This window comes from Tenebrio molitor, chromosome 8 (assembly GCF_963966145.1).
Source record: "Tenebrio molitor chromosome 8, icTenMoli1.1, whole genome shotgun sequence".
Lineage (NCBI taxonomy): Eukaryota > Metazoa > Arthropoda > Insecta > Coleoptera > Tenebrionidae > Tenebrio > Tenebrio molitor.
In genome coordinates, this window is record NC_091053.1 from 2413563 (window position 1) to 2439992 (window position 26430).

Below are 26430 nucleotides of genomic sequence, written 5' to 3' on the forward strand. Positions count from 1 at the left end.
TACAGGGTTGAGCTAATAAATCCACTGAACTAACTTACATTTGTATTTTTTACCCTTTTACACAGTTGTTGTCTCTCAACGACGGATTTTGTGATGAATTTGGTTCTCAGTGCTACTCAGCAGACCTAATAAAAAATTTGTATTGAAACAACTTTGTTCCTAGGTCCTAACTACTAACTAATGTTTTCGACATCATTAAAACTTTATAGGTGTGATTATACAAGTTAGCTTATTTTCCAACAAAAACAGTACAATCATTATATTGCATGAAAATTTTTTGAGAATGCAGCTGGTTAAAAAAAACAAAAGATTCGGTACAACTGTCAAATTAAAATGGGTGAAATCTATTAATAAAACTCGTAATTCTGATTTTTAGTTGATTACCTACAACAAATTTGAACCAAATTCTTTTGTTACCTTGTCAAGTTCTTCGAATCTAAAGTGTGTCGTTTTGCTTCGCGGCTCTATCGCAATTGAACCTAACTTAACTTTTTTGGAACGACCTATTCATTTATTTTAAATATTTTATTACATCATAGCTTTTGCATTTTTATTTGAAAGTTTCTCCAAAGATCTACGTAACTCCTTTCGACAACTCATGCGTCCTTTTAAAGAAAAATAAGTAGCTAAATCGGGTAAATAATCATATTTTAGACCACAAAGGAATTAAAGTAAGAGTTAAATTGAAAATTGTCGTTTGTGATTGTAATGTAAAAAGGTAGAGAGACCGAATTGATTATTATTGGAAATAAGCAAAGCGAGCTTACTACAGCGCGATATACTCGGCACAGATTTGTTGTTACTGTGGAGCTCCCTGACGCCTTATTTGGACGAAATAAAGTGCAAAACATAATCAAGATTGTCTCTTTTCGAGATTAATATTTAAATTCAAACACTGTCCAGACAGACAAAACTTCTAAAAACTGCTAAAATCCCTTCTGTAGACCATTTTTAACAGACGTAGCTTTTCGAACGTTATCCACAGTGTAAAAAATCCAAACTGAAAACGAAAAACCTGTTACTCGCGTTTGTTAAACTGATTTTCCTGTTTGCGCGAATGTTTTATTAAATTCCGTCAAAACGAACTTTCAAAAATTCCATTAAGCAACATTACAGCACTAGTGCATTCGGTGGTTGGCAGTATTACGCTGATTAACCATCATGAGCATACATTCAAGTTCAAGGTGTGCAAACCGAAATCACGGATAAAGCGAATATCAGTAATTAACCTCGCTAGGTGAAGCTGTATAAACGCAATGAACGAATCAGTTCTGATTCGAAGAGCTGATATTTTATTGCTTTGGCAATTAATAATCTGAAATAATCTTGAAGTGCCTTTGCGCTGGAAAATTAGTTATCAGATTAAATGAAACGAAACGAAAATGGCGCGATTGCGACTTCCATGCAACGGATTTACGGTGGTTTTGTTGCAATCGTGCCAAGTCTTGGAAATAAAACACACAACTGTATTGAACCACTCACTATATTTTCGACTACAAAAAGTATAAAACAACGCAAGAAAATCTAGAAAACCTTGTATTTGAGAGTCGGAAATGTCTTCAATCTCAGCAACTCCAGTTCCGTCTGTAGCATCAGTATCTCATGGTGGTTGTTTTGTATATGTTGCACCATTTTAGACCTCTTCAGCAATGTTTTCATTCTAGAACAGTACCAATTTGCATAAACAGTTTACAAAACACCTATCTCATTTCACCTTTCATCTATAACAGCTCTTTCCTTCTCGTCAAGTTCCCTATCTCTTATCAAATTGAACTCGCACACGTCGACATTCAGTTGCGTGATTTTGTCGTCGACAACTTTGTCATGTGCCCTGATCGAATTGATTTGTTTCTTCATCCTGTTAACTTTATCCTTTCTGTCTTGGATCGTGTTCTCGTACGAACCCTTGATCATGTCCACCTCCGTCTCGAACGGAATCGTCTTCTCTTTGTCTTTGCATTTCAAGTAGAATTGAATCTCTTTGGTCAACTGTAACAGTAGGTCATTCCATGTCCATTTTGTCCCAAGCTAGTGTTTTGTTTGACTCACCCTCACACCTTCGATGTCTACAATTTTCTCCCCCAAGTCCTGAATCATCATCCTCATTCTCTTGTGCTCCCATTCCAACGCCAAAATTTTTCGCCGGAAGTGCATCGCCGTCTGGAGGGCTTTGATTTTTTTCTCGCCGAAATCCTACAACAACATTGTGAGTGTTCCAAGTTGCTACACTACATTCTCACCAGTATGATCCTGTTAATCCCCTCGACATCCTTTCTGCATATCAAGACGGCATCCTCGAAGTCCTCGAAAGTGCCGGTCAAAGGGATTTCTATCAGTCCACGAGGTAGAACTATCTGCATGTCGCTGTCGCACATCATGTGTATCAGTTCGTTTCTGATGTGGGTCAGCTCTGCGTGCATCTTGGCACCTCTTTCTTTCTTGTGGGACAGTCTTTTGTGGAAGTGCGACGAAGTGGTCTCGGCTTCGGTTACTTCCGTCTGGGCGGCTTTCAACTAGAAAAACTGGTTTAGAAGAAGAGTTGTCTTCTATTTGGACTGGTTACTTTGATTTCGTATTCGATTCTTAGTCTGCGGTGCTTGCAGATGAGGGCATAGGTGTGTTCGTCGACCACTGTAGGCACACCAATGTACATATCCAGGTTGTCTAGTTGCTTCAAAAACTCCAAACACTCGTTGCTCAAAGTGTGTGGAGGTTTGCCACTCGACAAGATACATTTGCTCAGTTCGTTTAGGGACGTGGCGGAATTAACCGAACGCAGGTTGACTTTCGGACGTTTCCTGAAAGTTCTAGTGTAGACCAGGTCTTGTCAAAATTTTTGACCCACCTGTATAGCTTGTTGGCTTGTTCCTGCACCACGATCGACATGTCCTGGAAGTCTTTCTTGAAAGACCTGTCCAGGAATTTGTCTTTGACTTGGAAAGACTCGACGTGGTTTCGGCACTCGACCACCGAATCGTGCAAGGAAGTCATCAGTTTGTGCAAACTTGACACTACTTCGTCGTTGTCGGCGATTTTTTGCCTAAAAACAATCCCTAAAGAAGACCGCAACGAAATCGGAAACCACCAACAAAATCGTTTGTTCCTGAAGGAACATCAGCTTGCGCGTGTGTTGGAACAGCTTCAGCCTGTTGATCTTCAAGCTCTCTTGCGTCAGGGCCGAATCCACTTGCAGTTTTAAGAGGAGCAAGTCGCTCAATCGTCCGTTGAATTTGCGAATGTTCTCTCTGACAGCGTGGGACACTTTGCCGTATTCCGCACGCAACAGCGTCTTGTACCTCTCCCTTTCGCTGTTCAAGAACTGTACTTTCTCCTCGTAGTCGCGGACAGCACGCAAGTCGTCTTCGTTGTAAGCTTCTGGTTCTTTTTCAACCTGCAAGAAAATCTTGTACTGAAGGACACAAGCATGTTGAAAATTGTCTCACCATGCACTTAGGCAAAGGCACTTCTTTGCGTAGCTCGTCCTCCCATCGCACCTCCAGCACGCCGTTCATCATGGCCATCAGAGCTCTTTCGCGGAAGTCGTCGGCTAGCAAAAGCAGTCGCAGTCGCTCAGCTTCTGCAGCTTTGGCGTCGAGGATAGCTTGCTCGCTTGGCGAGATGTAAGGCGTGATCGGGACCTCTTCGTCTTTGACATGTATGATCGCCTCTGGCGTCTCGATTTGTTCCCAAGTCGGGTCCTCGATGGTCATGTTGACTTTCTCCTCGGAGAAATAATTCAGTTCCGAGACGATGTGCCGCAATCGACTGTTCTTCTGTTTGATGTTGCTCATCTCTTTCAGTTTTTGCGTCATCGACGTGTTGAACTTCTCGTTGAAGTACTCTCTCAGCTTGTAACAGTCGCTCTGGAAATCATACCTATCACACTCAAATCCAAAAAACCGACCTTATTTTGCCTTGGAGATGAGCCACTGGAGCTCAGTTTGGAGGTACGTCTGGAGCTCGTTTTGGAGGTAGTGCACGTCTTGGACTTCGATGAACTTGGCCAAATCCGATCCAGAGAAAGATATCTTCGTCTCGACGTCTTCTTCGGGTTCTTCAATCTCTGGTGCGTCGATTTCCAGCTTCGATAACACCGCCAGGTGTTCATCCTTGACAGGCAGACTGGGTCTCGAAGAGATCATCTCGATCAGCTTCCTAAAAAATAATATGATCATGTGAATTACCACACTATGTCTTGGTACTCTTCTTCTATGGGCTCCCAAGGTTGGAACGAACTCATATTGTTCAAGTATCTCTCGATTCGCCTTTGGCACCGGATCCACTCGAGAATCTGCTCGCGATTTATGTCTTCCGGAAGCAACACGTAATTGTTCACTTCAAAGTTGGCAAAGATCGCTCTGATCGCGGTCCCTGGAATCCTCATCTTCTCCCAGTAACTGGCAATCATGTAGTCCGAGATCTGATTGTGGGCGTCTATCAGATGGCTCAGATATACTTCCGTCGCTTTGCGCAGCTTCTTGTGGTACTCGGCCTTCTCCTCGAATAGTTTCGTGTTCATGTTGAACTCTTTCAAGTCGAGCTTCTCGTTCTCCGGTCCTTCTATATTCGCGGTGAGCAACTCCTGGAGGTCTCTTTGGATCAGTGCGAACTCGTACAAAATCGCCTGGCGTTCCGCATGGCACTTGAGGCGTTCCGTTTCCAACTTCCTCATCTCTTGCACCTCTAGGTAGCATTTGCCTTCGTAGATTCCTCTAGGAATGAATCCTGTCGTGCGTCTCGAGAACAAGAGTTTGTAGTCGGGAGACTGCAGTATCTCTTCCAGTTCTTGTTTCAGCTTGGGATTGACTTGTTTCTCCATTAGGTTGGTGCACACCAGGACCCCGTCGCGGCCCAACGACACCATGTGCTTCTCGTGAGGACCCACGTAAGCCTTCTTCACTCCGCCTTGCATCCTGTGGTGCGGCAGAGCCATTCCGATGTTTTTGGTGAAGTCGAAGCTTCGTGCTATTACGAAACCGTCCGACGCCCAAGTTAGCGCCACTCTTTTGTCCAGTCTGAAGAATATGTCGCGCATTTGGTGGCCAGTTACAATTTTTTTGCTTATCTTGGCCACGGTGTCCTTCAAAGATCAAACCAAAGCTGTTACAACATCTTTATCATGCAGTACCGTCACAACTTACTCCTCTTTTGATCTCAACCTCGTTAATGGTTTTTCCATGGTATGGTATAGCATAAAATATTCGGTCCCGATTGATTCCTGATGTCGCCACTAGTCTCACATACAACGAGTTCCCTTCTTCGAAAGAGTACTCCTTCACATCTGTTCCTTTGTTCTTGATGATGCAGTACCTGACGACTACATTCCCACCAACAATTTTTTTCGACGTGACTGGAATCGTGAAGATCCTATAACAGTCTTGCGACACCACCATCATGATATTGGCAATTTGACGTCTAGCGTCGTAGGTAGCAATGATCTCCATCTCACCACCAGGAAGTCCCTTGACAAAGACTTAAATTTTGGACAAACTGATTCGATTTCTTTACCTCGATGATGAAGAACCGTCCTATTTTAAGATTCGCCACAACGAAAACTGTTCCACACTCGTTGAAGTAAATACTGTTGATGGGGTGCTTGGTGAGGTAAAACCTAGTCATCTTCACCATCTTCTCGGGGTTGTAAGCTGACACCAGCTTGACCACACCACTCTCAAAACCGATCGCCGCGTAAGGAAATTTTGGATTTTCTGTCACCAAGATCGCGCGTCCGTTCAGCTCCAATGAACTCATCTGAAACTCTCCGGTCAAGATCGACAGCGACTCTTCTCTACCAATCTACCAGTTCTCCTGTGGTTATCTTGTACAAGTTGACGGTGCGTTCTTGCACCATCGCCAACAAGTACTGACCAGTTGGGTATATCAGACAGAAATCGTCGAATTGTGTTTCGTGCTGTTTCACATATTTGAACTCGTTCTGTGCTGGTAAGACCTGCACCAAGTCAAATTTCGTGGTGATTGCTATCAGGTACTCGAATCTCGCGAACAGTTTGTACGTCGGTTGTGGTGGTACCATTGACCAGTCCATGGACCACGTGCCGGATTTTTTGTAGTGCTTTGGGGGGAAAATGTTTGGAGTCTGAACAAAGAGATGTGTTGTGCCTTACCCTTATTTGGTTGTTGGGTCCTGCGACAGCTATACCAAATTTGTACCAAGCGAAGGAAGTGGAATATTTACCCGGGTGTGTACACTCGATGACCTTTTCCAGGTGGTGGTCGGGGAACATCTACAGATGGAAAAGATCAATGAAATGCTCTAGATTATTATTGGTGCAAGTCCAAATTGAATAAGCAACTAGTAGTGTAGTTTTATTCAAGTTGTTCATGTTGTCGGTGTGTTGGATCACCAGACTCAAGTCCAATTGAAAAAGTATGGACAGGACAATTTTAAGTTAACTGAATGATTTCTCAGAGGCGATCATACAAGTCAAAGACCAAGAGATTCCCATCATGCTTTACATCTCACGAAGCGGGTAAGCTATCTTCGGTGCCAAAACTGAAGAAGCTGAGAGACTGCGATAGCTTTTGCTAGCCGAAGACTTCCGCGAAAGAGCTCTGATGGGCATAGTGAACAGCGTGTTGAAGGTGCGATGGGAGGACGAGCTACGCAAAGAAATACCTTTGCCCAAGTGCATGATAAGAACATTTTTGGACATGCTTCTCTCCTCCACTTGAAGGTCTTCTTCCGGAGTGAAAAAGAACCAGAAACTTACAGCGAAGACGACTTGCGAGCTGTCCGCGACTATGAGGACAAAGTACAGTTCTTGAACAGCGAAAGGGAGAGGTACAAGACACTGTTGCGTGGGGAATACGGCAAAGTGTCCCACTCTGCAAGTGGATTCGTCCCTGATTCAAGAGAGCTTGAAGATCAACAGGCTGAAGCTGTTCCAACACACGCGCAAGCTGATGCTCCTTCAGGAACAAACGATTTTGTTGGTGGTTTCCGATTTCGTTGCGGTCTTCTTTAGGGATTGTTTTTAGGCAAAAAATCGCCGACAACGACGAAGTGGTGTCAAGTTTACACAAACTGATGACTTCCTTGCACGATTCGGTGGTCGAGTGCCGAAACCACGTCGAGTCTTTCCAAGTCAAAGACAAATTCCTGGACAGATCTTTCAAGAAAGACTTCCAGGACATGTCGATCGTGGTCCAGGAACAAGCCAACAAGTTATACAAGTGGGTCAAAAATTTTGACAAGACTTGGTCTAGACTAGAACTTTCAGGAAACGCCGTCTTTATATGCCGAAAGGATGTCGAAGGCATTGGTGTCACCAGATTCAAGTCCAATTGGAAAAGTATGGACCGGACGATTTTAAGTTAAGATGTATCTTAATTTAATCTTGTTCTGAATACATCGAAGATTCAACATTTGCAAGATTTATAAAAAAAATATAACTCTACTTTAGGTTGCCTTGTAGACACGCTGCTAGCTCACGAATGCTTGCCGCAGTACTTCTCCGACTTGGTTCATCTTTTGCGTTACAACTCGGTCCCCTTGCAAGATACTGCAATGATTTATACATCAAAACATAGGTTCAATAACGTTCTAAGTAATGGTGAAGACCCTACTAAAATCTGTTCAGTAGTTTTGTAGTTACGAGCGGACATGTGATGCATACATACATACAAATTTTCCCGTTTTAAGATTATTTCAATGAAAATTAGCTTTTCGTTGCCAACACATCATCAGATAATTTCCCAATTAGTACACAACGTTTTTCGAACAAAAATGTCATCAAGATTTTACGGGGAATCGTGCAGTTTCTCTGAAAACATCAATACAAAACTATTTTTGATGTCTGTATTTTCCTTTGATGAGAGTCTAGGCAACTAGTTGCGTTTGAGCGTATTATTGGTCGGCGTCTTTGCTTGAGATTAAACGATAACGACACAAAATGAAATGCTGCAAAAGATATTTTCTATTGACGCTCAAGTTTGTTTACGAGGGCTCACCATTGAATAGACTGTTAGTATGGTATATTTTAAGCAATAACTCGTACAGATCTATTCGATATGATTGAATGCGATTTGATTTAAAGGAGGAAGTTCAGAGATGATCTCAAATCTCATCTTAATTCATCTGCGCTCTCTTTTATATAGCAATCAAGTTTTTTCGATAATTCAGGGTACAAAAAATTTCTTTTAATTTACATCGTTCAGTTTGTTTACAGTGTTCGAGTCCAAGCGAATGAATTATACACCGACCTACATTCAACTGTTATTTATGTGTTAAGATATTGTTTTAGAGTCTATTAACATAATGATATACGTGTTCGTTATCATTACCCAATTGTCGGGCTTGCTCTTAACGAGGCATCAGTTTCATTAAGCTCGTTATAAAACTGGAGGATAACAGTGATTAACAAATTAATAATTATAGTTATTATGGTGCTAACAATGTTGTTTTATCTAATTAAATCTTCCGGTCGTAAATGGAAGAGCGTGTATCTTTGGGAGTCTGCGACTCTTGATTTGTTTTGATTTTGATTTTTACCGTGTAGACGCAGCCTCTGGAATCCAGCACGAAGAGTCCGCCTTCCGTGGTCCACAACACCGACGTGAAAGGGTCACACTCTTGGTCGAGCCGAGTCGCGTGCTGGGTCAAGATGCACTTCTTCCCGCAGATGAAGATGTCCCAGACGTGGAGTTGGTTGGTGTCGATGGCCAACTGCGCCACGAAGACCGGACTGCTGAGGTTGCACCTAGAGCAGAAGGAGTTGCGAATTCGCGTGGACAGTCCATCAGTTGTCGTACTTCAACAGTTGGTCGCACAACCGAATGTTGGTGTCCTGACTGGCGATCTTCTCGTTCTTCCTCCAGTTCCACACCGTGAGGGTGAAGTCCGGCAGGTCCCCCAGGGTCACCATCAAGGAAGTTTCGGAAAACACGATGTTGACGTACCCGCGCGGGGCGTTGTCTTTGAGGGAGGAGATCTCCTCGAAGTTGGGGTAGGTCTTGACGAAGACTGTGGGGTTGGTGCGCTTCTCGGAGAAGGCGAAGATGCTCTGGGTGCGGTGGCCCACGAAGCACTGGATCCCGTCGCCGGTCCGGGCGTTGTTTGCGGTGTAGATCAGTTCTTCGGTGGTGCTCAAGTTGACGAAGATCAGGTGGCAGCCGGTGCCGTAGACTAGGACCTCTTTGCCCACGAAGGACACGCTCGAGATTTCTCCGATTTTCGCCCATCTGCAAAGGTCAGTGTAATGGACCAATTACTAGTGTTCGTTAGGAAGATTACCGCGTTTCGTTATCAGTCACTTTCATCTCGAATGACACTTCTGTGTTGACGCAAACCAGTTACTAAATCGAGTTGCTAAGAAACAAATTAAATCGATGAGGGCTAGGCAATCGAAGCCAGGAGGTCCAATCATGATGCAGATCTTCAGGCTTGACACTTTATTGCGTTGGCGAAATGCGATTCCTCTAATTGACTTGTTGCAAAGTTCGCTATCGAAATGTCAAAGGGTGCAGTTTCATTTTTAGTTTTTATTGCCAGAGCTCCTCGTCGAAGTGTATCATGCACACTTGCAATTAATGCAAGTTTGAACGTTTGGAAAATCGCTGCACTTACACTAAATCGATTGTCTAGAGGGAAGTTCAGGGAAGGGGTTGTCAAAGGGCGCAACAAGTGTGCTGGCTGGGGGCAAGGTTTGATAAATCGGGGTTTCAAAGTTGGATTTTTTGTTCTCAGCGGTCGTAGTTTCGTTGTATAATAAAAATCTGACGTCGCTAATACGTACAACTCGCGTCTTGCTCTAATCGCACATGCTAAAGCGAGATGCATAGTGGAACGGGCTTAATACAATACGTAAAGTAAGGCCGCGATGAGATATGACAGTTGGTGGGGGTATTCAACAGATTCCCAATCAGCTGATTGTTACTGTGACCGCTATTCTCTGCTGTGACCGGTTTTGCTACGCCACTGAAATATTTTGTCTGCGCAGAGTTTCCCCCCCAAATGCTTGTTTTACATTATGTTAAAAAGAAATAGCAATATGACAGTTATTCTGCTTATTAATTGATCCATTGGACTGTAATTAAAAAATGATCTTTATACAGGGTGAGTCGGTAGGAACGGCCGAAACTTCATGAGTGTAAAAATAATGTAAAAAAAAACTCTTATCCGATTTTCATTTGTGTGAAAGTGTTTAGAGGTCAACGGCAGTATTTTTGAACATTTAATAAAAGAACGCGTTTATTGTTGATGTTTTATTTGTTATTACGCGATAACTTGAAAACAAATGAAAATCGAATAAGAACATGTGAGTTTTTTTAACATTATTTTCACGTGTAAATACACTCATGGAGTTTCAGCTGTTCCTCCAGACTCACCCTGTACATACAGGGTGATTTTGAAAGTTGTGCAGATATTTTAATCACGAGCTACTGGCTTCGTGTAGAATTCGGAAAAAATATTTAAAAAATTCTATGTCAAAAAATAAAATGACATTTATTTTTTGAGCTACAATTTTTTTTATTTGCTTTTTGTTTTCTACGGTGTCCTACAACCACGTAGGTAAAATTTCGGTACATTTTAAAAATTCACCGTGTATATCATGTTTTATAAAATGTACGCCAATGCGAAGTAACCTATAGAAAATATGCTTTAAAACAAGGAAACCGCATTGGTGTACGTTTTATAAAATATGATATAGAGGGTGTATTTTTAAAATGTGCTGAAATTTTACCTACGAGGTTGTTTGAGAATGTAGAAGACTAAATGCAATTAAAAAAAATTGTAGCTCAAAAAATGTCATTTTATTTTTTGACAGAATTTTTTAAATATTTTTTCCGAGTTCTCCATGAAGCCAGTAGCTCGTGACTAAAATATCTGCACAACTTTCAAAATCACCCTGTATATATTTTTTTTTCGAAAAATTTTATTTCAATACATTTCGGATATTTCGAGAATGAAGACATGGAAGAAATGTAAGAAATGTTTTTTAGCAAATAATTAGATTGTACATTTATTCGTATTATTCGTATCTGGACGTTGTAATTTTTATAAACAATTAAAGTGCATTAAAACGGCAGACGAAAAAAATTAAACATCTTTTCTGAATTTGGAAATCATCATCAGAAAAAATACATAATTATGTGGGAATTGTTTACAACACTTTGTTCGTTTAAAAAGTCAAGGAAAAAAAACAAGAAATCTTAAAATCAATTCACTGAACGGAATAGAAAAAATGATTTGAAAGTGAATCTTTGTTTTTCTTCGGTTATAGGTTTTGTAATTTTTTTTATTAAAAAAAAAACAAGTATGCTCCAATTGTGTGAAAATCGAGAGACTGTTTACAGGGTGTTTTTGAAATGCGTGCAGAAATTTTAACCACGAGCTACTGGTTTCATGTAGAACTCGGAAAAAATATCTAAAAAATTCTATGTCATTTGTTTTTTGAGCTACAATTTTTTTTAATTGCTTTTAGTCCTATACGTTGTCAAACAACCTCGTAGGTAAAATTTCTGCACATTTGCGGTTTCCTTGTTTTAAAGCATATTTCCTATAGGTTACTTCGCATTGGTGTACATTTTATAAAACATGACATACTGGGTGTATTTTTAAAATGTGCCGAAATTTTACCTCGTGATTAAAATTTCTGCACGCATTTCAAAAACACCCAGTATGCCCTAAATATGATCTAATAAATGAACAAAAATTGTTGTCTTGTTCTTGAATAAATCTTCTTTATAGGTTTTGTAATTTTTTTAAATTAAAAAAAAAACAAATAAGCTCTAATTGTGTGAAAATCGAGAGACTGTTATATGCTCTAAATATGTTCTAATAAATAATAAATGACCAGAAATCATTGTCTTCTTCTTGAATAAATCTTTTTTTCAAAATTTCCCCTCCTTGAATTGGTCAAATGGGTATAATTTCCTGGTTTTTCATTTATTTTTTATAAACACTAACAGTAAGTTGTACCAAGAAACCAGTTTCCCATCTTTGACAGAGCAAAAAACCTGCAATTCAAAGAGATAATGATAATTTTGCGATAAATAGTACAATCGAGGGAGAATTTCAAAGTTTAGTAAAAAATGGAAATTCAGATTTTGTTTTTCAGCGTTAAAAATCGAAAATGACGGGAAATGACTTCTAATTGACACGAAAAATTTGTTAGAAGTGCCTAACTAAACACTGGAAATTTTTTTAACATTTTTGGACCATTTTTGGATTTTTTTTCGGAGCAAACTGCCTAATTTCTAAATCTCGCAAAATTGGAGTATTTCGCGATGCTCTTACGACCGTCTCTCACGTCTAAATTCTAATACCTGTAATACAAGCGTCTGTCACATTTTGTAGAAAATTTTACGCTTCATAAGTATATACAGGGTGTATTAAAAAGGTGCACAATATTTACATCACACGATTCTATGTTGAAATACAAGCAAAAAACTCTAGTACCACTTTACTCTTAATCCTTTGCTCATGGAATTATTAACAGTCAAACTTGCTTCGATTTTAATGGAAAAAGTAACAAGTAATTCAACAAATAAAATAAATATTCTAGTACTAATTTTACCATTTTGGTTTATTTGTAATTTTATTTTTAAAAATACAATACACGTACACACAACATGATTTTCCATTTAATGGAAAAATATTGTAGGGTCACTACAATACTACACTACATTATTCGGGACAGCATTCCGTTAGAAAATTAATAAGCAATTTAAAAAATAGCACAAGTGAGAAATGCGCGATTTATAATCAAGTAAGATTTCTTTCGGAGTCTTGCAAGGAAATCCATCGGCTGACATTCGAGTTTCAATATTAATTGCATTGCATTTCCATAGCGACGCATGCACAACCCTTGGGACCTCTTCAAAACAGTTGAAACTGTAGGTGGAATATTTTTCTGCACGGTGGATTTTTTTTTAATCTGACCAATAAACTTGAGTCGAGAGTTTAACAGATGTAGAAAGGAGATAATAATGAATGTTTATCTTTGCGGTAATTATCGTTTTCATACATAGAAGTTTTTAACTCTAATAATATAAAATTCAGCTGCATAAAATTTAAAACGCTTTCACGATTATTTAGCTTAATGATACGTATTCATTCGAACACGTTAATTTTATGATAATTAGATAACGAAGTTGTGTGCACCTAATTCCCCTCGACTCATTCAGTTGTTTGTTGGTGGTCTTTTTTTTGCGATGGCGAAATCGTCGTTGAAAACCTATACATAATCGTCTTCGCCTAGTTCCTAGTTCTTTGGGCCCGAAATTATGCTAACAATGTAATTGTGAAAGATCTTCGAGGCTTCACCTCGCATTAATCTTTTTCGTTGTTATGGGAATTTGTCATAATCTCCATAAAAGTGGGACAAAGTGGAAATCATCGTTATTGTTGTTGCACAATATATTATTAAAGAAATTCTAAAATTTGACAGTGACAAATTATTGTGACATTATTTCGATGCACCCGAACTACAATGTGGAAACTGGAAGGTACTCGTATTTCGAAACCCATTCAATCTCTCAGTTCTTCTTTGGTGATGGTCGGAATGAAACCATAAGGCCGAGTCATGTTGTTGTTGGATGATTTGCTGCGCCTGGAGCATTTGCTTCCTCTGGACGACTTGCTTCCAGATTTGGAACCCTCTTGAATTGCAGGCTTCACGTTGCTGTTGAAGTTTAAAAATGCCGTCATTTCCATCCGCAGCGCCTCTTTGAACGATATCTTGGCTTTTTTGCTGATCCTCAACGTGGCCACGAGCATTTCGATGACGACCAAGAAAGCAGCAAGGATTGTTCCAAATATTGTCACATAAAACACACCTTGCACGTTCTGCAACCCCAAAGAATCGGCTTCGTTGCTTTCGCCAACCAACTACAAGAAAAACAATCAGTCTGGGATGTTTGTAATTGGTGGAAAACTTACGCTACACACACCGCCACCTCGTTTCTCTTCCCACCATTTCCTCTTCAGGTTGTCGAGTTCACCTGAAGCCTGGAGTTTGAGTATTGCAGTGCTCAACTTCTTGCGGTAGGTGGAATCTAAAACGAGACTAGAGAAGAATTTGCTTGGACAATTCTAGAAGGTGATACTTTTCCTCATGGCAATTCCGTATCCTTTGTCGTCTAGAAGTTTGCCGTACTGTTGGAGCCCGCAGTGTCGTTGAGTCTCGTACTCGATCGAGATCGACTCCATGAAGAAGGCGTAGTTGCCTTCTCCTTCTGCCATTTCGACACCGTATTTGTTCTCCCTGACCATGTCATCCTTGTGGGTGGCCATGTATTGCGCGATCGCTTGGTACGTGGGATCATCTTTCCCCTTGAAGAAAGTTTCAGTTGCCCCTTCCAGCTTCGCCCCCAGCCTGATTTTGTGTTTGTCCATGTTTTCGACCAAACTGTGAACGTCGGTGAACAGATGGATCGGATTTTCCGTTGCCAAGAAGGCGGCCAGGTTTGCAGTATACGTGGAGACCATGATCAAAACGAAGAACCACCACATCCCTGACAGCATCCTGGTCGCGATTGCTCTGAAACGCGATTTAGCAAATGGAAAAATCACAACGAACCACTCACATCGGAGCGATTTCGGTTCCTTGCTGCAAGAGACTGCCGACTGCGAACCAAGCCGAGTTGCGAAAGGTGAACTGGTTGATCAGAAACTCCGGTTCTTCGATGCAAGGGTAGGGATTCGTCCACTCGTCTTGGCACAATCTGCTCAGGATGAAGAACGAAACGAAAACACAACAGTAGGCGAGAGCCATCATGGTCCAGGTGTCCAAAGCGAAAGGGTCGGCAAACGAGAAGAAACTTGGAGGAGCGTTTCCGGGTTTCTTCGCCAGGATGCTGATTCCTGAAGAAGATAAGTCAGATTGAATGGGACGAGGTGTGTGTAGGAGTACCGAGATTCATGAATGGGGAGGTAAAATCGACCGCCTCTTCTCGTTCCGCATTGATGGTCAGATCCGTGATGGCCAAATCAGCTGTCTAAAAGAATGTCTCAATTGAGCACAGGTAGATGATGACAATTCGACGCCTACTCCCTCTATGACGTCCCCGATCATCCCCGACCATTTCTGAGTTGTTTCGTTTTTGGCCCCGTTGGTCTTGTCGTCTCTGATCAGAAAGGTGTAATTGAACCCTTCCATCACAGCCAGCTCGTGGATCAAATCGATGGCGAAGCCTTCAAATCTGTCGTTGCCGAACAACTGTACAGAGCTCTCTTTCAGCATGCAGTAAGGGTCGGTCTACAAATCCCACACACCTACTCCCGAAGATTCTACCAAAAATCACCTCACCAAACACGTGATGACTATGAAACTCTTGTTGCGAAGTCCGTCAGGGTCGCTGTACACATTTTCCACGACGTGTTCAGACGTGATCAGGCCTTTGGACGAGTTCCAGGTGCCTATTTTGACAATTCCGTCTTCTCGCACTTCCACCACGTCCAAGTTGAAGTTGCTTCTGTATCCGTCCCCGTCAAACTCGATCACGCCGGTCATTCCCAAATTCTTGCTCTGCAACAGAACCACGATAAGACGGTGCCAACTAGAAAACGGTGGTAACCGTTTTGACGTGGTTGGAGATGCTGTAGCCGTGGCTGGAAGTCTTCAGCGAGTTGCAACTGACATTGGTGGATTCCACCTCGCTGAAAGACAGTTTGCTGTCGATCACTTTTGCCACCACGTTGACGGCGTCGATGATGAGGGCGGTTTCTGTTTTCATCTGGTGCACGTCGAAATTCGGATTGACAGTACTGACTATCGTCATGTTCATTATGCGGACTAGAGGGGCCTCGGGATCGAAGATCCTGATCTAGAAACGCAAGAGTTAGTACTTCTTGAAGCTCTAATCGCTCTACTGACTCCAGTGATGTTGGCCTCGCTGTACTGAAAAGGTTCCAGGTCTATTGTCTGCATGTCCAAGTTCGTAATAAAATAGTTGTAGTGGCTCGTCATCATCCCGACTTGCTGGGCCTGCCGTAGTACCTCTTCTAAAATCTCAATCTTGCAGTCGATCACGAAATTGCGTTCCCCCGAACGCACTCCTTGCTTCAGAGACGCCCTGTCAGAAACTCCTTTGTAATTTGTACTTTAAACAATCGAGACTTGCCTGTAGACGTCATTCTCTTCTTCGGAAAGTTGCTTCACGCTGACAACTATTCCGGAATTTTTGGCCAAGTTCAGGAGATCACCCAGTCGCAAAAGACTCTCGTTGTCTTCGTAAAACAACGTGAAACTCTTCCATTCCCACAGAGTTAACACGCTGAAGTACGCCGAGGTCAGGTACTCAGAGTGAGGGTAGAAATTGATGATGCTTCGTTGGTACGGTGGTTTGTACATCCATCTGGTTATGACATGGGCGATGTCTTTGTGGTCGCAAATTGACTGGACAATGTCGATGTCTTCGTGCTCTTTTGGCCCAAAGATAGCCACAGCGTGTTCGCTGATCAGAGAACAAGTTGTCAGCATTGCTTGGAATGGACCTTTGGTGTGGTACTCCGGAGTTTTGACTAAACCTTGGAAGTTGAAGAAACTGTTGCTTTGCATTTCGAAATTAATGAAATCGACGGCAAACATGAACGCTTGCTCGTCAGTGAGCAAAGCTTCGTTGTCTGGAGCAGGGTCATCGCCTGAAGAAGTACTTCTCGAAGGGTGGTCGCTGAAAACCCCACCTAAAAGCACGCATCGCTTTTATCCAGTTTGGATAGTTTGGTTTGCAGTTTTGTGCAAGTGTGATCTATTTTTAAAGGGTTTGTGGAATTTGTCTCATTTGTACGGAGTACTCACCCAAAATAACTGTTTTTTTTTCGGCGTCTTGACCGCGTAAAACTAGAGTCTGTGTCGCAACGACGAAAATAATTGTCCAGACGCACCACATAATTAATCACATCGAAATCACCATCGAAAGTTTACCACGTTTTCGGTGCACTGTTAAGAGACATCGCAGAGTGCGGTCCACTGAACGAAGGTATCGTCGATCTATTTTAAACTATCCTTAATTTTTTGGCATCATTTTAAACATTGCGTTGGAAATTTCGCTAAAATTAGAACAAAAACAGTTAAAAGAAAAATGTTTTAATGAAATGCACCGAGCGCCCGTCTGGCCCAAGATGTCAGACAAGCGCCGGTATTTTATTGATGAACAAATTATAACGTCAAGATTGTGTCAAGTGCTCGTCGCAGATAAATCCGTAAGGTCGTCTTTGTCCGAGTCTCGATTCAGTCTTGTCGCTGCTTCCTCCCGAGTGGTTGTGAAAAACGGGTTTGACCATTCCGGAGGTCTTGAAGTAGAATCTCAGTTCCTCCATCAGCATCAGCTTGAAGGACTGCTTGGTCAAAAGTGAACGTTTGAAGATGTGCAAGGACAGCTCGATCAAAACCATGACGCAGGAGAGCAGAGTTCCTATTATGGTCACCCAGAAGACTCCACCCACATTTTTGAGGTTCAAAGGAGTTGCTTCTGTTGATTTTTCGTCCTCGTCCTGAAACTCAAACGTTAGGGGGGTACACCCTCACTCGATTAAACATTACAGGACATTGACCCCCTCCTCGTCTTTCTTCCCACCATTTTCTCTTCAGTTTTGCTATGACACCCTCTTCGTGTAATTTGAGAATCGTGGTACTCAAAGCCCGTCTGTATGGGGAGTCTGGACAGAATTAGAAGTAATGGTACTTCGTGGTACTTACTTTTTCTCATGGCTATTCCGTATCCCTTCTCGTCCAAAGAATTTCCCACTGAAGTCAGACTGCAACGTCTTTGCGTCTCGTATTCTATGGAGGTTGTTTCCATGAAGAAAGCGTAGTTCTTGGTTTCCGCCTTAACAACACCTAGGTTGTTGTCTTTGACCATCACGTCGTCCTCGTGGTCCTTCATGTATTGGTAGATCTTCTGGTAAGCTTCTATGTGCTTGGAATCCTAGAATTTAAATTAGAAGGTGCGAAAGGAAGGACAGGTCAAATACCCGGAAGAATTTTTCCGTGGAACCGTTTATTTTGGCTCCAAATTGAATCCCCTTCTTTTCCGCAACATCAGCAAGTTCGAACACATCTTTGAAGGGTCTGTCGGGACTCTCAGTTGTGAGAAACGCTGCGAGATTAGCCGTGTACGAAGATACCATGATCAAAGTGAAGAACCACCACATTCCGGCGACCATTCTGGTCGAAATCGCGCTAGAATTGGACATGTAGTTGAGATTTTGAAGATTTTGGTGACTCACATTGGTGCAATTTCTGAACCTTGTTGCATGAGACTTCCGGTCATGAACCAGAAGCAGTTTCTCAGGCTGAGTTGGTTGACCAAGTACTCGGGTTCGTCGATGCAAGGGTATGGATTGTGCCACTCGCTGGGCGAAATGCGGCCCAAGAGAAAGAGAGCGATGGAAACGCCGAAAAACGCAGCTGCTAGAAGTTTCCAAACTCCGACAGCAAAGGGGTCAGCGAAAGAGAAGAAACTCGGTGGAGCTTTTTTAGGTTTTTGGTACAAAATACTGATCCCGAGACTCATAAAAGTGGTTGTGAAATCCACTGCTGCTTCGCGTTCAGAAGTTATGGTCAAGTCGGTGATGGCTAGGTCAGCTTTCTGGAAGGTTTGGTTGCTCTAGATTTTCCCTCTATGATTGGTACCTACCTTATTTATGACATCTCCGATCATTCCGTTCCATTCGTTGGTGGTTTCGTCGTACTCTCCATTCTTCTTGTCTTCGCGGATGATGAAGGTGTAGTTGAAACCCAGTTCTTTGGAAAGCTCTGCGATCAGGTCAATACCAAACCCTTCGTATCTCTCGTTGCCATGCAAAGGTACCGACGATTCCTTTCGCATGCCGTACGGTTCTGTCTAAATCAGAAATCAGAAAGCGATTTGCAAGTGTGACCAGATTACCAAGCAAGTGATCACCACGAAGGTCTTGTTCACTAAACTACCCTCAACAGGAGGAGGTGGTGCAGGTGGGTACTCCCGACTAATATTCAGTCCTTCTGAGTAACTCCAGTTTCCTGTTCTCGTGATTCCACCCTCTTTCAACTCGATGATCTCCAGACCAAACGCAGATCTAAATCCAGTTGTGTCGAACTGGATGAGACCAGTAAGTCCAGGGTACTTAATCTTGAAAAGACAATTTACCCAAAAGTGATATAGAACACACCTGACTCACTCCTTTGATCAAGTTGATCAGAGTTGTTCCATACATCCAGGTCTGAGCAGACTGACAGTCCAAAATGGGACTTGCGAAATTTTTGGGCAAGTTGCTCAAAGCTTCTCCAAACATGGTAACAGCGTCGAAGATCAAAGCAGTTTCCAACTGAAGCTTCCAAGCTGCGATGAAGCTCAAATGAATGTCTTTGTTGATCTCGTTTTTGTAAAGCTCGAAGCCCATGGTTCTGATTTGTTGGGTGTCAGGGTTAATGAAGCGCATCTGAAATATGTCTTGGTGAAATCTGACATCATTTCGGATTCGAGCTTTATACTCCTGTGATGTTGGTTTCGGCGTATTGAAATGGGGTCAGGTTTAAAGTGTGCATGTCTAGATTTGTGATGAAGTAGAATTGTTTGTTGGTCATCAGACCCACTTGCTGGGCCTGAAGGAGCACTTCTTCTAAGATCTCGGTGGAGCAGTCCAAGACGAAATGGGTTGCTCCGGATCGCCACACTTCTTTCAACGTCGGCCTAAATTAAATTTAACCTTGTCGTCTTAACTATTTTAATAGAAAATTTGAAATATGAATGCATTTCTTTACAACACGCTGAAACTTTCCTTGGCAAATGAAACCGGAAATAATAGAATTAAGAAGTTTATTCTATTATTACGAATTATAACAAATCAAGTCTTATTTGATTTTGTTCTTTCACAAACATAAAACACGCGAAATAAACTATAAGATTGTGCATTTATAAAACCTGTTTGATTTATTTATTTGGCTTTGGTTGAATTTTACGACGATGATATTAGCTAAAAATAAAGATCCATTAGGTTTCTAAAACGTGCTAGATGCAGGGATTTGTAAATACAGCTGCAGGAAATTTTATATGCAAGAGTTTCAACATTGCGCCATCTGTCCGACTCCTGCTAATTTACGTCGCCACAGGATAGAAACCTTTTCGACGGAAAATTAAAATCTCTCGAAAATAACTCAATACATTGATTCAGAAAAGTGTGGATTAAGAAATGGAATAGAAAAATTAGAAATCTTAGAACTCGACAAGAAGAAAAATAAAATATCTCAATCAGAAGTCAGAATCAGAAACAAATTAGAAATCATTAGCATTTTACGTCCTGCTCCTAATATAGCACTTTCTGGACGAATTCTAAGAAATTTCTGCAATTACTGAAGAAAACAGGTACCAAGACGTACCTTGGGAATGGGAACGACTACAAGAGTATCTTGCACGATTCCTGCTTGAGAATTAAGAAAACTAAAGTGCAAAAATATAGTACAGAAGTACAATAAAGTACTTCTACGATATTTTAGCAATAGCGAAACCTGGACGCATTTCAAAGAAAATTTAGAAGGTGATGACCACCAAAAAATAAAGCACTTGCTCATGTCGCGCATCAAACTAATAAGGTACTTTCTGGAGATCTCAGGAGCTCCTACTTGATACCTTGTGGATTCCCCCAAAAGACAAAATTACAATCAGAAAGAGTGGAATGTTTGTTTTGGAGTATTTTGAAAAATCAGGTGTTTCTTTCTAGATACAAGATTGATAACAAGAAGAATCTAGAAGGTACCACAATGGATATTTCCTACAGATCAACTATCAAAAGTTAAGAAATCTAGATGTGTAGGGAGAAGATTATTGCTTCTTTTTTCTCAAAATCTAGACTTGTTGCTACTATTGTTAATGCAAAATGGTCAGCAAGCGAGTACCATAACAATGCTTTATCTCACGCTTCACAACTAACAAGGTACTTTTTGGAGGTCTTTCAATTATTAGATCACTTTTCTTCTAAGTTCTTTTTGTTTCTCCATTAAGAGACACAATCTTGGTCAAGTTCTACTTCTGATGTCAGAAACAGAAGCAGTACCACCAATTTCAGAACACCTTTTCATTTTGCAATATCGATTGCACAAATTGAACTGAATTTGTAGAATTTATTTTTGACAATGTCGTTATTTTCGAAATCCATTATTTTTGCAGATTAGGTTTAGCAATAAAATTATTCATAAAACTACAACAAAAACCAATAACAGTGTATGTCATAAAACATTTCGCAGACATGTGAACTAGCTTTCGTAATTTCTATATTTACCTCTTGTCATAAAATTTTATGACAAAAATCATTTCACATCAGTAATCTATATTCATTCATTGGAAAATCGGGGTTTTATCTGTTTCGATTGTTCCCCAAATTGCAAACACCTCAAATGATTCTACCGCGTCTTTGCCTCTCACTTCGCGATTTATAAAGTGTGCTACATTGTTATTTGTTTACATTGCCTTAAATCCGTATCTATTTTAACAGCGGAGAGCCGTTGGACATTTGCCAAGCTCTTACCGACCATTCTGGAATCCTCACCTCACCTGTAATTTCCATTCTGGTATTTGTCCAGCTGGCGCACCACGATTTGGTGCTCTTTACTGTCATAACCTTTGAGCAACTCCCCCATTCTCTTCAAGCTGTCGTCGTTCTCGTAGAGAACGACGAAATCTTGGAAATTCCAAGCGTCCAACACCTCCATGTACACCCTGGTCAGCACCCCTTGGTGCGGGTAGAAACTGATGGTAGGACCCTTGGGGCGCCCCACCCATCGCGCATCCAGCAGCGGTACGTCCTTGTCGTCGCAGATCGTCTGCACCATTTGGGCGTTGTCTTGAGACGAAGGCCCCAAGATAGCGACGACACCATTGGAGACGAGACGACACGTTGCTACCATGGCCTTGAAAGGGTTGTCGCATGGTACGTACTCCACCAACCCTTCCAGGTACCGCTCGTCGCCGGTTCTTTTGGTGTTGACGGCGTCGATCGCCAGTTGGAACGCTTTTTCTTTCACTTCGGCCTCGATGTCGAATATGGCCCCTCGAATTGATGGCAATGAGCACCGCACGAGACAACAGGGTGGTACTCACCAATCTTAAGAGTTTCGGGTTTGCAACAACACATTAATACACTTAAAATTAGGAGCACTCGACTGGTCATGGTGATTATTTCGGCATCGTGAGTGTTAGACTAATGAATGATTTTTCGATGGTGATGCAGTATGTCGTCACATGGGCGTACAGTCTTAAACTCGACTGGTGTGCATGAACTGTTGAGTTATTTTCGGAAACAAAAATACTTTATTCTATTTTCATTAATATTACAAGGGGCGTGCATTCTAATTAATTAGGTGGGAACGCAATGGGATTTCTCCACCCGTCAGGGATCACTTTTATTTTATCCGTCAAAATAGAAGGTCAGGGTTGGTCATTAAATGGATGTGCTGGAATTTAATGGAAATGCGTCGTCGCCGTTTTATTTATAGCGGGATGGAGTTACACTGCTCGATCTGGTACTCTTCAACAATAAAAATAAATTCGTGTAAAACGTGTTCTATAAAAAATTTGTTGTAACTTTCTATTTTACGGCTAGATATGATTTATTTTTCCTTCGTCTATGTAGACCAGAACAAGATTTTTTTCTTAATTTTTAGTTGGAAAATAGTTATTTACGCAACAAGTGGGATATAGACATTATAGCGTGCATATGAAGTTTAAACGAGGCCGCAGGCCGAGTTTGTGTAATTATTATTAGGCATCACAATAATGTAATGTTTTGGTAATAACTGTGCGATAAAGTAAGTCATTACAAGTCCGAAATGGGTGGTATAAATAGGATTATCGCACGGGCGGTAATAAAATATATTACATGTTTGACTTAATTGCGTAATGAGATTTTATATTTTAATAAATGTACGATAAGTTACTAGAGACAGTTTTTAGGAAACTTTCTAAAAAAAAAAAAAAAATGGATGTTAGTGGTTCTTCGAGGAAAAGAAATCTGTGTTGCATTTATAAAGTGTGGTTAGCCAAATGTTTAGCAAAACAATGGTCGTTAAAGTGGAATCCATTCAAAGCTGTCTAGAAAAAGAGATACGAAAACTGCAAAAGAACAATCGAGGTGGAATGAATAAAAAAAAGATATCCTATAATATTGTTAAAAAAGTAATTGATGACTGGCATAATAGTATAATGCACAATCGAAATCTTCACAGCTGTAATCCTCATCTCCATTGATTTTTAATTACTTTAGAAAGAGAAATAAAACCACATGGAATGACAAGCTCAATCATGTCTGGGCGATTCACCATTAATACTCACTCAAAGCATAAAAGGTTTTTTCGTCTTTATAAAAGTATTTATTATGGGGTCATTCTACGTAAAATGAACCAATTAAAAAATAATTGTCCAATTCAATGTATTGGATTCGGTTCATCTTGAGATATTTGTAGTCTATCACGAGATTATTTTTTCTTTGTTGACTGTTTTTGATTTTGAAATTTTTAAGAAAACGTCAAGTTGAAATGGAAGAATATACAACACATACAGGTTGTCCTAAAAGTACTGCATTTCACCTTAAAGGTGGGTAATTAAGTAATTCTCAGGTTACAATGCTGTTTTTTTATATTTTAAAATTGCTAATATTTCCTAAATAGAGGATCAGAACTTAAAAAAAATATTTTTCCAGTACTCTATCACATCCCTAGATGACGTACCTTCAAGAAAATGAGGTACTTTTGAGACACCCTGTATATCAGAAAAATTTATTTATTAATATTAATTGTACAACAATAATTTCCTTAATCGTCAGGAATGTTCTTGACATGGAATATGATTTTAACTTTGTTGATTTGCTTCAAAAATGAGCCAAAAAGGCATCTTTCAGGACTTTTTTGGAAAAATATTTCGAGGATATCTCGAAGAATAATTTCCTTAGAATCACTACCGGAAAATAGTGTATGTCAAAAGGAGACACTGAGAGAGTAAACTGTTTCAAAACGTGACCTTAGTAACGGCAAACGTGCTTACTTTGACACTCTAATTTTGAGAACGTTATATTCAAATTTAATTTCTCTCTCCATTTGTGTTTATTTCTTTTTTCTTTCTTCCTTGTCATTCAGATAACTATTTAGCTGTCTTGTGGAATTCTAGAAATGACATCAAGGTTATATCCCTTCGTTGATCCCAGATCCTAGAAAGTAAACGTTGACGAAATACCGAACTTGATATATCCAAGAAAAATGTATTTGTGAGACTTTTTCCGAGAACATCCCGTGATTCAGTCATTCTGAATGCATTAAAAACGCTTACCAAATACATAATTTTATTGAATGCAGCTTTCATTAAGAGGTAAATTTAAATTGAGACAGATAAGTTAAATTGATTATGCAAATGATACTTAAACAACTTGACGGAAATTGCTGTTTACATTGCAAAAATTTTCTTGTACATAAATAATTATGCAGATTGATTAGTTAATATGTATTTGTAATTGATGGTTGTAAATGTAATTGTAGGCTATTGGTCGGTAATTAAAGACCTCCAGACGTAAAAGACCAATTTCTATTGCAACGTTGATAAATGTCCCGTAGTCCAAACAACGATGTTTGCAATGCTAATGCAAAATATAATCTTCCGTAAATAAGTGGAAAACAAATAGAAGAAAATAGACGTAAGACAGGTCGCGACCAAACATTCTGTGCGTTTGAAGCAGATGAGTAAAAGTGTTCCAAGTGAAGCATAAAAGTTACCAGTTGGTACATTTTTTATTTTCGCACAAAAAGAAGATTAGAAGCGTCGTGCCAAAGATTAGCAGACTAACTGACAAACTGAGGTCTGCTACAAGGCCGCGAAACCTTTCCTTATCGTACCGAGAGAAAAATTGTCGCCGAGGCGCTTGCGGCCGAGGCATGACAATCGCGAGGATTTCGCGGCCAAGGTGTATACAACATTTTTAGTTTTTTAGGTTGCACAAAAAATCCAACAATCTTTTTGCGTTCATACATCCTTTTCAAATTACATACGTATTTTTTTTTTGTTGGCCGCGGATGTATTCGTATTGGCACGTTTTAAAATAGAAAGTTCTTGGCTCTGGCAGATTTGGCAGTGTTACAACATTTCGATTTGTCGCTGCAGTTCTTCGTATTCCATCAATGACAGTGTGGTAAATCCCAGTTGAAATGATATATTTGTCCGTGGACATTATAGCCAGCACGTTACGAATAACAATAGCGATTATGTCAAAAGAAAGCGAAATTATTTATGTTTAAGAGCGTGTAATCTAAGTAATTGTAGTGTATACAGTGCACACAGTAATGCGCTTTTGGCAAAGCAAACTCGGCGCAAGTACCACTCGGAACTATCCTCGTCCAAACACTTTCACTAGGGAAATCTGTACTCGTAGGTGATACATCCGTTATGTATATTTACACAGTGTCAAACACCTATGGCAAACTTGTTTTGGGCGTAATAAAAATGTGGATGTTGCTAATGAGTCATTTCAGTCTCGCTCGGTTTGTTTTGTAATTTTTTAAGCAAATTTATAGAAATTCTTTCACAGTTTCGGCACCAAACGAGTACCATTCAAGTGCGGAATACATATTTTCCCCTGACACACTCACATTTTTAAAACGACAATTATTAACTTTTACCAATAAAACATTCTCTCGCGAAGCAATATTTCTCCCTAATTGCACTGGATGATGGATTCGTTGCTCCACTTTATCGTCTGCGCAAGCACAGGTGTTGCATTTTCGATAGTTCGACGTAAAATACAATTGTCCAATTAAATCAGGTGCTCAACAACATCCGGAAATTTTTGATTGATTGACCGATATCGGTCCGGTCGGATTCTTTTATGTGACCTTGATCCAATTAATCCAGTGTCCTCCTATACTTTCGTTGCTTTTCTTTTGTTGTAACTAGTCTGTTTCTCTTTTAATTATTACTAATTAGCACAGATCTGTTAGCGTAATTAATTTTTATTGGACATCTCTCAGGTCGTAAAACTACCGCACCGAAAGCTCTAATTATCGTTCGGTTGGAGAGCTTAAGCAACGTGCGCAGTTGACAATATGTGGATGGGTGGACCCGGACAAATCGCGCTCTCTTGATCAAAACTGATGCAGGATTTATCTCCACAATCTTTTTTACCACGTCCAGGTACTGAATATTTTAGTTGGCAAAGATGAAAGATGTATTGTTGTGAATAAGCGCTCGCTTACATTAATGGTTTTCATTCGTTATTTTGCAAGCTTAACAAGCAAATATTCCAAAGGTTAATTTTTGAGAACGAGTTGACCTTTCGAGGCGCAAAATATGAACAAAGCGCGCCTTTTCCCACTTTCTAATAATGACTTAATAAATGGGATTCCAATGGATGAAGAATGAGTGATTCATCCGAACAGGGTGAGTCAGCTGAGTTGGAGATTTCTCCAGTTAACAAAGACAAGGCAGAAGGTGGAGCCCAAAATGGGCTAA

The 26430-nt window shown here is 40.5% G+C and overlaps 4 protein-coding genes across 4 annotated transcripts in view; 1 reads left to right on the forward strand and 3 right to left on the reverse strand.

The window, feature by feature from the left end:
• Positions 1–1468: 1468 nt before the first annotated feature.
• On the reverse strand, positions 1469–9413 carry LOC138136565 (cilia- and flagella-associated protein 43). Its single transcript, XM_069055787.1, has 17 exons — positions 9254–9413; positions 8773–9201; positions 8513–8720; positions 6126–6245; positions 5801–6073; positions 5509–5751; positions 5142–5462; positions 4203–5080; positions 3915–4155; positions 3444–3863; positions 3090–3391; positions 2846–3040; positions 2564–2798; positions 2241–2513; positions 2050–2193; positions 1715–1989; positions 1469–1660 (listed from the first exon to the last, which is right to left on the reverse strand). Exons 1-17 carry the CDS (start codon positions 9277–9279, stop codon positions 1525–1527), a joined length of 4719 nt encoding a protein of 1572 aa, XP_068911888.1. The 5' UTR covers positions 9280–9413; the 3' UTR covers positions 1469–1524.
• Sb (Stubble) overlaps positions 9079–26430 on the forward strand; it is a 73058-nt gene continuing 55706 nt past the window's right edge. Inside the window, exon 1 of the mRNA XM_069055789.1 lies at positions 9079–9209. The gene's annotated coding sequence lies outside the window, so the exon portion shown is untranslated. The remainder of the gene's footprint in view (positions 9210–26430) is intronic.
• LOC138136503 (glutamate receptor ionotropic, kainate 2-like) lies at positions 13364–17015 on the reverse strand. Its single transcript, XM_069055705.1, has 11 exons — positions 16764–17015; positions 16087–16648; positions 15840–16038; positions 15541–15789; positions 15273–15491; positions 15015–15221; positions 14877–14961; positions 14551–14827; positions 14071–14504; positions 13904–14019; positions 13364–13852 (listed from the first exon to the last, which is right to left on the reverse strand). The coding sequence occupies exons 1-11, from the start codon at positions 16852–16854 to the stop codon at positions 13493–13495; spliced, it is 2799 nt and encodes a 932-aa protein (XP_068911806.1). The 5' UTR covers positions 16855–17015; the 3' UTR covers positions 13364–13492.
• LOC138136504 (glutamate receptor ionotropic, kainate 2-like) lies at positions 17036–22222 on the reverse strand. The gene is made up of 11 exons (XM_069055706.1): positions 22042–22222; positions 21496–21991; positions 19440–19638; positions 19127–19387; positions 18856–19077; positions 18604–18810; positions 18194–18555; positions 17939–18146; positions 17664–17892; positions 17508–17623; positions 17036–17458 (listed from the first exon to the last, which is right to left on the reverse strand). Exons 1-11 carry the CDS (start codon positions 22109–22111, stop codon positions 17132–17134), a joined length of 2697 nt encoding a protein of 898 aa, XP_068911807.1. The 5' UTR covers positions 22112–22222; the 3' UTR covers positions 17036–17131.

Bases quoted from the DNA above. Each gene is read 5' to 3' on its own strand.
- LOC138136565 (XM_069055787.1), bottom strand. From the start codon at position 9,279: ATGAAAGTGACTGATAACGAAACGCG. The intron at 9,202-9,253 runs GTAATCTTCCTA...TGACCTTTGCAG, and splicing joins GTGACTGATAACGAAACGCG to ATGGGCGAAAATCGGAGAAA. The intron at 6,246-8,512 runs GTAAAAATCAAA...TTCCATCTGTAG, and splicing joins CCAGAGGCTGCGTCTACACG to ATGTTCCCCGACCACCACCT.
- LOC138136503 (XM_069055705.1), bottom strand. From the start codon at position 16,854: ATGTGGTGCGTCTGGACAATTATTTTCGTCGTTGCGACACAGACTCTA. The intron at 16,039-16,086 runs GCAAGTCTCGAT...AGTTTCTGACAG, and splicing joins GAAGAGAATGACGTCTACAG to GGCGTCTCTGAAGCAAGGAG. The intron at 14,828-14,876 runs GTACTCCTACAC...TATCTTCTTCAG, and splicing joins CTCCCCATTCATGAATCTCG to GAATCAGCATCCTGGCGAAG.
- LOC138136504 (XM_069055706.1), bottom strand. From the start codon at position 22,111: ATGACCAGTCGAGTGCTCCTAATTTTAAGTGTATTAATGTGTTGTTGC. The intron at 19,078-19,126 runs GTGAGTCAGGTG...TGTCTTTTCAAG, and splicing joins TGATCAACTTGATCAAAGGA to ATTAAGTACCCTGGACTTAC. The intron at 18,147-18,193 runs GTGAGTCACCAA...GTCCAATTCTAG, and splicing joins GGTTCAGAAATTGCACCAAT to CGCGATTTCGACCAGAATGG.